The 16743-nt window shown below is 46.0% G+C and overlaps 2 protein-coding genes across 2 annotated transcripts in view; both read right to left on the reverse strand.

The window, feature by feature from the left end:
• The window catches only part of sos1 (son of sevenless homolog 1 (Drosophila)), a 29353-nt gene extending 22592 nt beyond the window's left edge, over positions 1-6761 (reverse strand). The window contains exons 1-5 of the mRNA XM_076082646.1: positions 6364-6761; positions 3098-3223; positions 2544-2675; positions 2306-2470; positions 1849-2058 (exon numbers count right to left, since the gene is read on the reverse strand). Coding sequence (XP_075938761.1) covers positions 1849-2058; positions 2306-2470; positions 2544-2675; positions 3098-3223; positions 6364-6450 — 720 coding nt within the window. The 5' untranslated portion in view covers positions 6451-6761. The remainder of the gene's footprint in view (positions 1-1848; positions 2059-2305; positions 2471-2543; positions 2676-3097; positions 3224-6363) is intronic.
• Positions 6762-10533: 3772 nt separating this feature from the next.
• Positions 10534-15505, reverse strand: tmem178a (transmembrane protein 178a). Its single transcript, XM_076082647.1, has 4 exons — positions 14930-15505; positions 12808-12921; positions 12435-12572; positions 10534-11251 (listed from the first exon to the last, which is right to left on the reverse strand). Exons 1-4 carry the CDS (start codon positions 15429-15431, stop codon positions 11010-11012), a joined length of 996 nt encoding a protein of 331 aa, XP_075938762.1. The 5' UTR covers positions 15432-15505; the 3' UTR covers positions 10534-11009.
• Between the last annotated feature and the right edge of the window lie 1238 nt (positions 15506-16743).

Below are 16743 nucleotides of genomic sequence, written 5' to 3' on the forward strand. Positions count from 1 at the left end.
CAACATGGAGGACAACAAGGTGTACAACATGGACGTTCAGGTGGACAACATGGAGGACAACAAGGTGGACAACATAGAGGACAACATGGAGGACAACATGGTGGACGTTCAGGTGGACAACACGGAGGACAACAAGGTGGACAACATAGAGGACAACACGGAGGACAACTGTAGAAAGATCGTAGAAAAGTATGAAAGCATAAAGTATAGCTATTGTAACCAGTAACCCTTTTGATTTCAAAGTATAACCAGCACAACACATAACATGTTTACAGTTTTTATAACCATCATAATGTGAATTGTTTTATTTTATGATAGCTGTGATTTAACATATAAACTGTTTAGAGTTAGACACTTTGTTTAAAATAGTCACTTGGGCCTTACAGTGCTTCTGGTTCTAGCAGGATCAAACCAGTTACCACCAGTTACATTCTGTGTCAGCTCTAGAGAGGAGGACTCATGTGTGAGTGACACATGAAATGAAGGAGGTGCCAGCCTTAGAGCAGCATAAGAAGCAGCAGAAAAACAGTGAGATTGGGGCTTCTCCCCCAACTAGAGAATGGGATAGACTTCTTACCCCCTCAGAGATGGCCAAAATAAGACCCTTTAGTTACCCAAAAGAAGACCCTTTAGTTACCCAAAATAAGACCCATTTTTCTGTCTTACCCACGTAGGAGGACAGAAGACCCTTTTGCTATCAGAGGACAGCATCAAAAGGAAAGATAGACCCCCCATAAAAGTAGGAATGTCAGAGAGCTGACTGAAGAATACCTCATTACAAAATCAGTGAAGGCTGACAGAGAGGAATGCTAGAATTAGTTCTTGTAGCCACTGTGACTGTTTCATTGAATTTAAATTGTTGTATGTGAATCTTGTGTGTAAACCAGAAATAAAAACACAGCCTTACATTTAGTAAGTGACTGAAACCAAAACAGTGTTCTGGTCCTTTAGAACAGTTTAACCCTCTTCCCCTGTCCGTTAATGGTGCGATAAGATGTGACGACTGAAACATGCAGAGGAGCTTAAGGTGAGTTCTCTGGGTGAAGACTTGGCAGTGTTAGTCATAAATGGTGAGAATGTTCACAACAGGCAATAGTAAAGTACAGACGATGTACATAACTATTACATACAGGGTGTTAGGGTTACATCCCATTGAGAGCGCCTAGGGCATTAGCCGTAAAAGACTTTCAAGAAGACAATTAATTCCGAAATCCTAACTATTTAGCTACGGGGTGAGATAAAAGGCCGAAGGTATTGTTCTGAGACCTCAAGGAGGAACGCATATCCTCAGCAGGTGGGACAGCCGACGGAGTAACCACCGTGTTAGGTGCGAACGACTTCCCCGCCTAGAAACGGGGCAGGAGCCACTCACGCTACACAACACTGAGGACAACATGGAGGACAACACTGAGGACAACAAGGTGGACAATATGGTGGACAACATGGAGGACAACAAGGTGGACAATATGGTGGACAACATGGAGGACAACATGGTGGAAAACATGGACGTTCAGGTGGACAACATAGAGGACAACATGGACGTTCAGGTGGACAACATGGAGGACAACATAGAGGACAACGTGGAGGACAACACGGAGGAAAACATGGAGGACAACAAGGTGGACAACATGGAGGACAACATGGACATTCAGGTGGTCAACATGGAGGACAGTCAGGTGGACAACATGGAGGACAACATGGACGTTCAGGTGGACAACATGGAGGACAACAAGGTGGACAACATGGAGGACAACATGGACGTTCAGGTGGACAACAAGGTGGACAACATGGAGGACAACATGGAGGACAACCTGGAGGACAGCCTGGAGGTCCAGGTGGAGTACGTACGTGCTGAGAGAAGAGCATGGGGCTGGAGGTGAAGGGCTCTCTGAACACCTTGATCAGCAGGTTGAGCGTCCTCAGGAACTGTCGTCCGTCAGACATGAAGCTCCTCACCAGCTCGTAGTAACTCTGCTCCTCATTGGCCGACGGCTCCTCGTCCATCAGAGGGAAGCCGCTGATGTCCTCCTCGTCCTGGTGGAACATGTCCATCAGCACCTGAGAGACAGACAGGAAGACGGGTGAGGGAGAGAGACAGGTAAGAGGCAGACAGACAGACAGACGACAACATGGTAAACATCACAGACTGATCTGTGATCAGCTCCTGTCTGTCCTCCTTCAGATCTCCAGCGCCCCCCTGTGGAGGCTTTGTCTATTACAGACCATAATACCTCGTCACCATGGAGACAATGGAGACAATGTCCTGGATTAAAGAGGAGCTCAGTGAAGAGGTGTGTGTGTGTACCTTGTCAGCACACATGGCCACAGTGATGTCCTGCTGAGAGATCTCATAGTGTCTGATGTTCCTCACGTAGTTTCCTGCCAGCTTCAGGATGTCAGCAGAGATGTACTCCAAAACCGCCACCATGTAGACTGACACCTGGTGGTCTATCTTGTACCCCAGCACCTCCTGACAACACAAGGCATCATGGGAAACGTGATGATGATGATGAAGGTGGTGATGAAGGTGGAGACACTAGTACCTTCAGCAGTGGGTGGATCTTGTCCACAGGCAGAGCGAGAGGATTCCTCCTCTTCCTCTTCTCGATGGCAGCCTGAGCATCAGCTATCGCCCACTTATCTATGGGATGAGGGAAGCTCTTCTGGACCCGCTCCTGGTGGGATGGGGGGGGGGGGGGGGGGTTAACATCTAGACTCTGGTCTAAACATCTGGACTGACCTGCTGTTAACATCTGGACTGACCTGCTGTTAACATCTGGACTGACCTGGTCGAAACATCTGGACTGACCTGGTCGAAACATCTGGACTGACCTGGTCGAAACATCTGGACTGACCTGCTGTTAACATCTGGACTGACCTGGTGTTAACATCTGGACTGACCTGGTCTACACATCTGGACTGACCTGCTGTTAACATCTGGACTGACCTGCTGTTAACATCTGGACTGACCTGGTGTTAACATCTGGACTGACCTGGTCTACACATCTGGACTGACCTGCTGTTAACATCTGGACTCTGGTCTACACATCTGGACTGACCTGGTGTTAACATCTGGACTCTGGTGTGTAGGTGTTACCTCTACATCCTGGACAGTTCTTGGTTGAGCCTGACACAGCATGCTGAGCAGGAGCAGGATCAGCTCCTCAATGTATTGCAGCGCCTCCTGCTGGGACACCAGGTTAGGATGCACCTGGTTCAGTACCTGCAACACACACACACACACACACACACACACACACACACACACACACACACACACACACACACACACACACACACACACACACACACACACACACACGGAGTGTTGGCCAAACAGGTGAGACAGGCAATAGAGAGATGGACCACCATGGGACCTTAAGTATGTTAACCCTTCCCTTCCTATCAACAGTCTAATAAAAACCTTCATTTTGTTTCAACAATTAGCACAAAATGGTGAAGTGAGAAAGACGCTCTCAGTCTGACAGCACTGTGCTGCCACCAGGTGGAGAACAGCAGGTGTTACACACCCACCTGTCGAGGTGTGTTCAGTGCTCAGACAGACAGGGAGAGACACAGAGGACAGGGAGAGACACAGAGGACAGGTAGAGAGACAGAGGACAGGTAGAGAGACAGAGGACAGGGAGAGACACAGAGGACAGGTAGAGAGACAGAGGACAGGTAGAGAGACAGAGGACAGGTACAGACACAGAGGACAGGTAGAGACACAGAGGACAGGTAGAGACACAGTGGACAGGTAGAGACACAGAGGACATGATTTGAACGTCTTCCAGACTCTTTCCTCACAAGATGAGCGGTAGCTTCAGATAATCTATTTGATGAATAAATAAATAAATGTCATGTTTTAATGTTCCATCTTTAACCCTTCATGTTTCTGAGTAGATGTAATACTCCAGGCTGAACACACTGAGCCGTCCTCTTTGTTTACCTTTTTTTACGTCTCCATGCGTCCACTGGTTACCTCGTATTTAACGTCACTTTGCATTGAATTGTGGGTAATTCCCTTGGGCAAAGTCAGCATCTAATGCTGACTTATGGACTTACAACAGTGACAGAGAAGATCACATGACGTAGATGGTTCTATGAACTGTTTACCACACAACACACACTCCTACCTGTGTGTGTGTGTGTATGCAGGTGAGTTTTGTTTGAACACACCAACCTGCATGTTTCTATTGACCAACAACAAACTGACTTCAACCAGGTGTAACTACAGTTACAGTTAATTAAACCTTTTAACTACTAGCCCTATTTTTAGCCCTCTGCTCGAAAATTGCATACCCATACTCAAGAGAGTCTCCAGCTCTAACTACAAGGTCTATTTTAATAATTTTGATGGTCTATACAGGTAACACTTGTGAGATGTGTTCAATTGTGTAAATATTGTGTATATGTTACTGGTTAATAACTGATACACTTATGGCACAGCTCAAGTTGAAAAAGTTCCAGGTTCACCTGAAAAAAAAGCACTTTCATTGAACATTTTTTTGGAATTATTGCAGAGTGAAGCCTACAAATACTCCTGTGTCATAGCAAACAGGGTTGTGGTCTCTCTAAGCTCATTTTACTTAGATTGAGTGAAGCAAGACAGCATAATAGGAGGTCTGAGTACAGAATTTCAAGCCGAATGCTCATTTCTCTCTCATGCTCTATTCTAATTTTATATACTATATAACTATATATTTCACTTTTTTTATCACTCATATTATTCAATACATCCAAATACAGATGTTAGGAATCATTTTGAGATTCCTGACATCATCAGAGCCTGTCTCTGGCTCTCAGCCATAGGATTTTCTCAGTCCCTGTGTGTGTATGGCGCTGTATCTCAGCCTATCATCGGTCGATTTCAGTCAATAAGCCCTCCTTCGACGCGTCAGAGTCTCAGGAAGGCGGGTGTCGAATTTGGTGTTGATTGACTTAAGTTTCAGCCACTAAAGTTGCAAAAAGTGCCGCCTCCCCGAGCATAAAATTCCATTGGCCAAAAGTCTGACCGCTGGCCCGAGGTGGGTTGACCCCCCTTCCACAGGAAACAGCTCGGCTGTAAACAGGATGCACTTGGCGGCCATGACGGTCGCTCGAAAACAGATTATTTTCGATGTTTTTGTACTAATATTTCATAAAACCTGACCAAAAACCATGGATTTCTTCCGGTGAAGACCAGTGGCATTGGACCGTTGTACGGTCACAGCGTTGCGGTGCGTCCACGGAGAGAAGAGCCGACGGTATGTACGCTTTCTCTGCGTGATGCTAATGCTAAACGATGTCCGGATTAGCCGGCTAGCTGCTAGCTTCGTGGTGAAAATATTGATTTGAGGCAGACATAACGCCGATTTCTGCGCAGGATTTCATGATTTTATGCCACGTTTTATAGATGCTTATACTAATAATCTATAGTTGTGTTTGGAGTGTGTAAAAAGTGACTTATATGATAGTGTTGCCCATACGTTGCTGTTTAATCCGGAAAAAAAACTGGACAGATCCACAATACTGGCGAACAATAAGGCTATTTTCCGAACAATATTTCCAGGGGTGCTGAGCCAGAGTGCCCCCAAATGGGGGAGACTCGCAGCCAGATTAAGAACTCGTCCAACATGACGTCCCAGTAAAGGTCCAAGAAGGACATTTCTCATCTCCATCATACGGAGGAGTGAGTATGAGTGTGTGTGTGTGTGTATGAGAGTGTGTGTATATGTCTATGAGAGTGTGTGTATGTGTGTGTGTGAGTGTGTATATGTCTCAGTGTGTGTGTGTATGAGAGTGTGTGTGTGTTTGTGTCAGTGTATATGTCTGTGTGTGTGTGAGTGTATATGTCTGTGTGTGTGTGAGTGTATATGAGAGTGTGTGTGTATACGTCTGTGTGTGTGTGTATACGAGTGTGTGTGTGTACATGTCTCAGTGTGTGTGTGTGTGTGTGTGAGAGAGTGTGTATATGTCTCAGTGTGTGTGTGTGTATATGAGAGTGTGTGTATGTCTGTGTGTGTGTGTATATGAGAGTGTGTGTGTACATGTCTCAGTGTGTGTGTGTGAGAGAGTGTGTATATGTCTGTGTGTGTGTGTATATATGAGAGTGTGTGTGTGTATATATATATATATATATATGTGTGAGTGTGTATATGTCTCAGTGTGTGTGTGGGTGTGTGTGAGAGAGTGTGTATATGTCTCAGTGTGTGTGTGTTTGTGTCAGTGTGTGTGTGTATATGTCTCAGTGTGTGTGTGTGTGCGTGTGTGTGTGTGAGAGAGTGTGTATATGTCTCAGTGTGTGTGTGTGTGTGTGTGTGTGTGAGTGTGTATATGTCTCAGTGTGTGTGTGAGCGAGAGAGAGAGTGCGCGAGAGTGTACCTTCTCCAGTGAGGACACCAGCAGGCCTCTCCACTTCGGTCCGTTCTCCTCGTTAAAGAAGTCGTACTGCAGCTGGCCCGCCTGCATGTCTGCTGCAGCGGGACCGACACGCACGGTTCACCGGTTTACATGCACGCTGACCGGCTGAGCCCGAGTCCGGTAGGAGGGAGGGTGAAGCTGGGCTAGTTGCTGGATGCATTAGCCTGTTAGCATGTAGCTAATGAGTGTGCTAACGTTAGCAGCGGTTATCAGGCGCGCGGATTGATCCATCAGCAGCGGGTTCAGTGAGCCGACAGGTGAGCCGCTGCAGGTCCAGGTGAGTCTCGGTGTGTGTTGCGGCCGGTCACGGTGAACGGTTGTTGTGACTCCGGTGTGTATGGTGCTGGAGACTGTTGAGCATGACTGGGCATGCGCAGTGGGCAGGTTCTGACGTACATTACCGGGGTTTCTGATAGTGTGTTCATGGAGTCAGCGTGTGGCAGCGACAAGCCAACATACACACACACATATACACACACATGTGTTTCAGTCACTTTAGAGACATTACAGTGACATTATTCTCATCCTAGAAACTAACTGCAACATAACCATTAACATAACATAATATAGCCCTGTTCTGTTCCATCTAGAACCCTGGTCTGTTCCATCTAGAACTCTGTTGTGTTCCATCTAGAACCATATTGTGTTCCAGCTAGAACCATGTTGTGTTCCATTTAGAACCATGTTGTATTCCATCTAGAACCATGTTGTGTTCCATCTAGAACCCTGTTGTGTTCTATCTACAACCCTGTTGTGTTCTATTTAGACCCATGTTGTGTTCCATCTAGAGGCCTGTTGTGTTCCATTTAGACCCATGTTGTGTTCCATCTAGAACCCTGTTGTGTTCCATCCAGAGCCCTGTTGTGTTCCTTCTAGAGCCATGTTGTGTTCTATTTAGACCCATGTTGTGTGCCATTTAGAGACCTGGGCCCCATTCCTCGTACGTGGTTCAGCAAAGTCGATCAAATGTCCTATTAGCAGCCTAAATTAACGAGATGATTGACATCAGGCTATGTCGGTTTCTCCAAGGCTGATCCTCTCAAACAGTCTCGTTAATTGGAACCAGACGATCAGGATCAGGATAATTGCGCGTGCCCGTCCTACTTCAAAAGGGGGAAGCGTCGATCACTGAAACCATGATTTTCTAACAGTACAATGTTAAATAAAGTCAAAGAAAGAGCCTCTTTTTACTGCGCTGACGAGCAGGAGATGATCATGAACGCATATGAGGAATTCAAGACCATAATCACGGCTAAATCTAACACCTCCACCGCTGCGAGGGCTAGACAAGAAGCACGCAAAATATCACAGACAAGTTAAATGCGTAAGTGTTTAAATGTATCGGCTAATTTTAATGCCTCATCACCCCAATCAATCAGATTATATGTCTTTAAATGTGCCTGCTGGCAGTAGGCTTCATGGCTCATTGGATGATTCTTATCATCCAATGAGATATAGCGAAAATAATTATCTCAACTCTTTAAGAATAAGTAGATAAAACAAGCCCAAAGAGTATCTAATTGATACTCATTAATATGAGGATATATGTACTGTATGCGCGTATGTATCATGTAGCCTACTATATATGTGTATATACATGTCTGTGTAGATTACCATATAGAACTAGGAGTTTGAATCTGTGTGTGTGAATCTGTGTATGGGCGGATCAGTGTGTGTGTATTATTCATAATCAGAAATTCAATCAATTGAAGCAGTGAAAATAAATAGTGTGTGATTCTCTCTATTCTTATCATGACTCCACCTTAATCATGTTCTACAATAATGATATGCTGGTGTACTAATAACACTGTCATATAATTATGAGTGCTTTAACCCTCATGTATGCAACGCAGCCATCAAGAGGACATGGGAGCAAGTAAACACTAAGCACACACACATTACTCAGAATGGTGAGTCAATATGTGCCATGGTAATGTATTGAACACATCCATAAGTTTATTAAGCGCCAAATAAACTTTATGAACAGCACGGCATGCAGCGGCTTTCCCGATGTTCTCCGCATAGCCGACACTGTACAAAAATGTACCACTCGCAAAAAAGCGCAAGGCTGCATCCAGTGTGTGAGACATCAATGCTCGGCTGCAGCGTGTGGTGTTCAATGTATGCTCCAGAAGGTCTGTAAATAAATGATTCCTTGTCGGCAGAATGGATAGCGCTCGTAGAGGAAGTCATCGTGATGTGATAACGGATCTTGGCGATGTGGAAGAACTCTGTCCCTATAAAACGCTAATCTAACTAATATCCTCCATCAGTGGGATCTCTGAGGAAGGGAGCTGTACATTAATGCAATAGAGGCTTCTTAGTTTACTCAGCTGGTTTTATGGATCACCGTGTGTCTCACTTTACATGCATTTCTGGAACTCCCGTATAACCCCCAGTATATGCGCAAGCGCATTAGACTACCGTGTATGACAGGAGCTGCCATTTCTTCCGGGGGAGTGACCAGCTTATCCAGCTACCCACACTTAGCCTGACCCGGAGCAGGTTCAAGCTTATGGATGTGTTGCCATGGTGATTTTGCCGAACTTGCATCGTGGAACCGAAAAGCCTGATCTACGTCATCTTATCCTGAAAATTATCCGGCTAACTAAGTTAGCCACGTACGAGGAACGGGGCCCTGTTGTGTTCCATTTAGACCCATGTTGTGTTCCATCCAGAGCCCTGTTGTGTTCCATCTAAACACTGTAGTTTGCTACAAAGAAGCAGATCAGTCTGATGATTTTTATATTGTTTATTTACAGCTGAACATGGGGATGGAGATGGGGGGGGGTCAGGAGGTTTAATAGGGTACTATGGAGTTCCATGGGGTAAAGGATGGGGGCATTGGAATCAGCAAGTACAGGATGGGTATCAGAGGGTACGGGAGGGGTATCAGAGAGTATGGGAGGGGTATCAGAAAGTATCAGAGGGTACGGGAGGGGTATCAGAGGGTACAGGAGGGGTATCAGAAAGTATCAGAGGGTACGGGAGGGGTATGAGAGGTTACGGGAGGGGTACAGGAGGGGTATCAGCGAGTATCAGAGGGTACAGGAGGGGTATCAGAGGGTACAGGAGGGGTATCGGAGAGTATCAGAGGGTACAGGAGGAGTATCAGAGGGTACATGGGGGTATCTAGAAGGCATCTAAGGATTTGTTTGGGTTTCAAAGGTTATCTGGAGATCTGAGAGCATTAGATGGGTACGATGCAGTACAAGAGTGTTTCAGAGACAATAACAGGTCTCAGGGGGTTTCAGAAGTACCTGATGAGGAGTACACCCCATCAGCCTGCTCTGTTAGAGGGTATAAGAGGGTACAGACGTGGCATCCAGCCTTACAGGATCTGAGACTAAGCTGAAGACGACTGGACGTTGAACTCCTAAATTCAATAGATACTAAAGCACCAAGCAGCAGCATTTAGCATTTATTTATACACCTGGTTCACCTGTTCAGATCCTGGTTCACCTGTTCAGACCTGGTTCACCTGTTCAGACCCGGGTTCACCTGTTCAGACCTGGTTCACCTGTTCAGACCCCGGTTCACCTGTTCAGACCTGGATCACCTGTTCAGACCCTGGTTCACCTGTTCAGACCCTGGACTTCCTGTGTGTGTGAGGCTCTGATCTCAGACCAGCTGACTGGTGAATCAGGTCCAGTGTTTGATGAGTAAAAGGGTTCTCTGCGATATTCTCTTACAGATGTTCCACATGTTCTCCAGACAAAAACACGAGGTTCCTCATTGAGCTCCAACACAACACTGCTTCAATTAATTCATATATTCTCTGATCAGGTAGAAAAAAACACTATACTTGTATACATTTACATGTGAAATACCTCCATAATATATTACGATACTGCAAGCGAGGCGGTATATTGATCTTAATTGTAGGAGAACCGTCACAGTATAAAGAACATCATTTTTTGAGAAGCAATACAGACTCAACAAAACAAAATATGGTGATACTCGATACTTTTACTTTACATTTTGATTGATTTAGTTTCATTTTAGTATTTACAGGTTCGGGGGTTAAGATCTCTGAGGGTTCTTTACAGCCTGAAGATTAGTTTAAGTTTAAAAGACTTAAATATGAGAAAGCTACAAAGATAATAAGCCAAAGAAAATGATGCGCTAGCTTTGTGGGAAAAAAAGCTTCAGACTGATTTCACTTGGACAGATGTGGAGCTGCAGGTTTTTGGGGTCTTCTGGTTTCTACTCTGGATTTATAAAGTGCGGGACCCCTTCAGGCTGATGGACTCATCCTGGAGGTGTGTTCATGGTTACGTGTTCCTTTATGTTCTTGTTTTAGAAACTGCAGGTGAGAAGAAAAAACAACAAAGAAAAGCAGAGAAGAAGGATGCTGATTGGATGCTGATTGTTAGCCTGTTAGCATGCTAGCTCCTACAGTTTTCCTGTCCCCTCTGTTTCTGGTCTAGGTCAAAGACACCTGTAACCACAACCCCAACGATGATGTCACGGTGTACCGGAGTGCACCTGTTCGTCACTGCGGCCAGGTGAGACGTTTGAAACCGCTGGAGGTCAAGAAGCCCGTGCAGGACCCCGGGTCACATAAACCAGGTCCAGACCTCTGTTTGATTGACAGCTTGGCGGGCTCAGACCGAGGACTCGCGGGCGGTTTTGGAGTGCAGAGCTCCGGCCCGGCTCAGGAAGGGGAAGACGGTGCCGAGGCATCCGGAGGCCACGGTGAGACCCAGACTAGCCCAGGCGCAGCAGAGAGACCAGCCGTAGCCGTGGTCCACGTCAGCCGGCAGGCCGTAGATGAAGGGGGGGTTTCTGGAGAGGTCGTAGCTCACGCTGGCTGCGTACGTACACAGAGAGATGGTGCAGAAGATCCCTGAAGAACAACAGGAAGAGACAGGAACTTTGAGTACTAAACATCCAGGAGGACGTGATTCAGAGACCAGAGGGGTACATCCAGGAGGACCTGATTCAGAGACCAGAGGGGTCCATTCAGGAGGACCTGATTCAGAGACCAGAGGGGTCCATTCAGGAGGACCTGATTCAGAGACCAGAGGGGTCCATTCAGGACGACCTGATTCAGAGACCAGAGGTCTGTTAGACCGGTATGATGTTTATATTAATATTAGTGCTGGGCAACGATTAAAATGTTTAATCGCGATTAATCGCATTGTTATGTCAAAGTTCAATAATGAATTCAAAAGTAGTGTATTGCGCACTTTTATTTTAAAGTACTGCTATATGAACAAAAGGGCAATAACATTTGATTTGTAAACACCTTAAACACATCAGGTTGTTGTTAGCAGCAGTGTTCTCTTTACACAGCAGCAGTTCTATCTCTTCACTATCTGTGCTCAGTGTGTGACTGTATGTGAAACGTTCCACTGCTGTGCAACAGGAACATGTTTCAGCACGTTTCATCTACATGTGTGTGTTGTGTCTTCATGACAGTCAGAGCATGTGATGCAGCTCTACTGTTCATCACTATAATGCTGTAACTCAGAGGTGATGATGGTGACCCAGTGATGTCCAGTAGTCTCCAGTGAGAGCAGCAGCTGCTGCACGTTGTAACGCCGTCGCTTTAGTCGTCCTCTCCTTTCATACAACTCGTGTGTTCTTCTGGTGACGGTGCGTCTTGAGGCTCATACGTGACGTCATTCATTGAGATCCTAAAGGTGCGTTCACGCCAAACGCGACGTGAACGCACCTTGAGAACGTTCCTCAGACCGACATCTTCCACAATACTAACCTGCAGTTTGTCTCCACTTCTCTGTAGCATCTGTTAGCTTGTGTTGCTTTACTTTATCTCTACTTCTCCCACACGCTGCATCAACAAAGTCTGAAGACTTCCTCCACCGCTGCCAGTGAGCAACGCACTTTACAAATAATATTTTTTTTTTAAAGCGTTAACACGCGATAAAATAATTGTCGGTGTTAATTAATTAATGTGTTAACGCGATAATAACGCGTTAACCTGCCCAGCACTAATTAATATTCACTATATTATTAATCGGTATGATGTTGTCTCTCTGTCTCTCTCTCTCTCTCAGGTGTCTTACCTGCCATGAGGAACAGTAATCCAGAGACGTGCTGCGTCAGACTTTCCTCCCAGAAGAACCCGACCGACACAACGATGGTCCCACAGAGCAGGACGGCCGCCGCCATACCGAGAAAACCGGCTGTGATGCGCCGCAGGTCTACAGGAGGAAGGGACAGGGTTTTATAGAGACCAGGTCCAAGTGTTCCCAGTCTAGTAACAGTCAGGGTGTTATAGAGACCAGGTCCAGCTGTTCCCAGTCTAGTAACAACATATTCTATAAGAAATCAACCACGTGCAGTCTTGATCCAACGTCACAATGTTCATCATTATACAGTTCAGTACACTGTGTATATATACACAGTGTACTGAATATATATACACAGTGTACTCACGCAGGAGATGCCACTCGTCCTGTTGGATGGTCCTGGTCAGGTTCAGAGGGATGTTCCTCAGTCTGATTGGTTGAGAGAAGTGATATTTCACAGCTGTGCAGCGATCTGCGATACCTGCAGGGAGAAGACAGGTGAGTACAGGTGAGTACCTGACAGGTGAGTACAGGTGAGTACCTGACAGGTGAGTACAGGTGAGTACCTGACAGGTGAGTACAGGTGAGTACCTGACAGGTGAGTACAGGTGAGTACCTGACAGATAAGTACAGGTGAGTACAGGTGAGTACCTGACAGGTAAGTACAGGTGAGTACCTGACAGGTAAGTACAGGTGAGTACCTGACAGGTAAGTACAGGTGAGTACAGGTGAGTACCTGACAGATAAGTACAGGTGAGTACCTGACAGGTGAGTACAGGTGAGTACCTGACAGGTAAGTACAGGTGAGTACCTGACAGGTGAGTACTTTAGCTGCAGAAAACCACCTGACCCCCAGTAAGTACACCTGTGATGGAGCAACAACCTAAAACCAAACCTAAGCAACGCAAGTCATGTATAAAGGGTGATCTGGAAACTGAACCAAGACCTGGAAACTAACAAGGAACTGGACCAGGACCTGGGAACTGAACCAGGACCAGGAAACATGGTTGGATCATCTTAGCTGATGAAAACAGTTTTGCGATGTCATAGTGATGTCATCAGCCTCGTTGTCTCTTGTACAAACTGCTGGTTTGGAATTTAAAATCCACCAGTAGGCTCTATTCAAAGGCAGTTTCCAGGTGCATGCTGGGAAATGTAAGATCCAGTGTTTCTGCATTAAAGGACATGTGAAGATTTAACAGTGGAGGAGACGGACTGTAATAATGAAACAACTCTCAGTAAACAAACACTGTGAAATACTTCAGTCACATGTTTAAACCCAGGAAGAGAAGATTACATTTAGTTTGTACCAGTCTCAGGTCAGTTTAAAACCAGTCTCAGGTCAGTTTAAAACCAGTCTCAGGTCAGTCTAAAACCAGTCTCAGGTCAGTCTAAAACCAGTCTCAGGTCAGTCTAGAACGAGTCTCAGGTCAGTCTAGAACCAGTCTCAGGTCAATCTGAAACCAGTCTCAGGTCAGTCTAAAACCAGTCTCAGGTCAATCTGAAACCAGTCTCGGGTCAGTCTAAAACCAGTCTCAGGTCAATCTAAAACCAGTCTCAGGTCAATCTAAAACCAGTCTCAGGTCAGTCTAAAACCAGTCTCGGGTCAGTCTAAAACCAGTCTCAGGTCAGTTTGAAACCAGTCTCGGGTCAGTCTAAAACCAGTCTCAGGTCAGTTTGAAACCAGTCTCAGGTCAGTTTGAAACCAGTCTCAGGTCAGTTTGAAACCAGTCTCAGGTCAGTTTGAAACCAGTCTCAGGTCAGTTTGAAACCAGTCTCAGGTCAGTTTAAAACCAGTCTCAGGTCAATTTGAAACCAGTCTCAGGTCAGTCTAAAACCAGCCTCAGGTCAGTCTAAAACCAGCCTCAGGTCAGTTTGAAACCAGTCTCAGGTCAGTTTAAAACCAGTCTCAGGTCAGTCTGAAACCAGTCTCAGGTCAGTCTGAAACCAGTCTCAGGTCAGTTTGAAACCAGTCTCAGGTCAGTTTGAAACCAGTCTCAGGTCAGTCTGAAACCAGTCTCAGGTCAGTTTGAAACCAGTCTCAGGTCAGTTTGAAACCAGTCTCAGGTCAGTCTAAAACCAGCCTCAGGTCACTTTGAAACCAGTCTCGGGTCAGTTTGAAACCAGTCTCGGGTCAGTTTGAAACCAGTCTCAGGTCAGTTTAAAACCAGTCTCAGGTCAGTCTAAAACCTGGAAACTAACAAGGACCTGGAAACTGGAAAAAACAGTCTCAGGTTTAAGAAAAGAGTGTGAAATTATTTTCAAAATAAAAGTCCTTCACAGGAAACTACCTGTCAGGTTTTCGTCTGAACATCTCTGATAAAAAAAATATTTAAAGGGAGAAACTCAGTTTTACATTGATTAGTCGACAAAATCGCAATATATATAAATACATGTATGTATGTATGTATGTGTATATATATAGATATATATATATAGATATGTGTGTGTGTATATACTGTTTATATATGTATATATGTATATCTGACCCCTCTCGATGAGCTTATCGATGTCCGTGTCCAGGCCCCTGAAGTAACACTTCCTCCACAGCCCGGAGTGACTGGAGAACAGCGGCCTCCCGCACTCCGTCTCCAGGATGCCCATCCCGAGGATGGCCCTCCAGTTCTCCAGCAGCTCCTCCTCTCTGCTGCCCACATGAATCGGCTTCATCAGCGACACGTCCCGCTGCCGGGCCCCGCCGCTGCCGGTGTCCACCAGCGGCAGGTGGTAGATGGGCATCTCCCGGTTCTTCTGGTCGTTGGACTCGGATCCGTTGCGGTCGCAGTTGCTTTTGTGTCTGCGGGTGTCGGTCTCGTACCAGTGGTCGGTGGAGATGGCGGTGACCAGCAGCACCATGGACAGCGCTCCGAGCGCGAGGCTCACCACGGACACCGTCACCGTCTCCGGCCGCGCGCTCTGCATGACGACGGGGACATGGACCGAGCCGGTCCCGTTACTGGTTCCGTTACTGGTTCCGTTACTGGTTACCATCGTCTTCTTCTGCTGCCATCCTCGCGCCCGTCAGCCCGCTCCCCGTTTGCCCTCGAGAGAGAGCGCGTTGTCATGCCGACTGACGGACCGTCAGAGAGAGATGCGTCAAGCTGGAGTCAGTTACCACACATCGGGACCGGAAGTTTACTGAAGCAGCCTTCAGAATAAAAGCTCTACTACCTTCAGTACAGAGAGGAATCCAAGATCAGAGTCTGTGATTCTGTAGGACGGAATCCCTCATCTCTGTTCAGCTCTTCATCACTACCATCATCTTCTTCACCATCATCACCACCATCATCTTCTTCACCATCATCACCACCATCATCTTCGTCACCGTCATCACCACCATCATCTTTTTCACCATCATCACCACCATCATCTTTTTCACCATCATCACCACCATCATCTTCTTCACCATCTTCACCACCTTCATCTTCTTCACCACCATCATCTTCACCACCTTCATCTTCGTCACCATCATCACCACCATCATCTTCTTCATCATCACCACCATCATCTTCTTCACCATCATCACCACCTTCATCTTCGTCACCATCATCTTCTTCACCATCATCACCACCATCATCTTCTTCACCATCATCACCACCATCATCTTCTTCACCATCATCACCACCTTCATCTTCTTCACCATCATCACCACCTTCATCTTCGTCACCATCATCATCATCACCACCTTCATCTTCGTCACCATCATCTTCTTCACCATCATCACCACCATCATCTTCTTCACCATCATCACCACCTTCATCTTCGTCACCATCATCACCACCATCATCTTCTTCACCATCATCACCACCATCATCTTCTTCACCATCATCACCACCATCATCTTCTTCACCATCATCTTCTTCACCATCATCACCACCATCATCTTCTTCACCATCATCACCACCATCATCTTCTTCACCATCATCACCACCATCATCTTCTTCACCATCATCACCACCATCATCTTCTTCACCATCATCACCACCATCATCTTCTTCACCATCATCACCACCATCATCTTCTTCACCATCATCACCACCATCATCTTCTTCACCATCATCACCACCATCATCTTCTTCACCATCATCACCACCATCATCTTCTTCATCATCATCACCATCTTCAACATCACCATTCACCATCTTCATCATCATCACCATCTTCATCATCACCATCTTCATCATCACCACCATCTTCATTACCACCATCTTCATCATTACCACCATCTTCATCATCATCACCATCTTCATTACCACCATCTTCATCATTACCACCATCTTCATCATCATCACCATCTTCATCA

The sequence above is a fragment of the Anarhichas minor genome, unplaced genomic scaffold (assembly GCF_050575085.1).
Source record: "Anarhichas minor isolate MPS153535 unplaced genomic scaffold, ASM5057508v1 ptg000100l, whole genome shotgun sequence".
Classification (NCBI taxonomy): domain Eukaryota; kingdom Metazoa; phylum Chordata; class Actinopteri; order Perciformes; family Anarhichadidae; genus Anarhichas; species Anarhichas minor.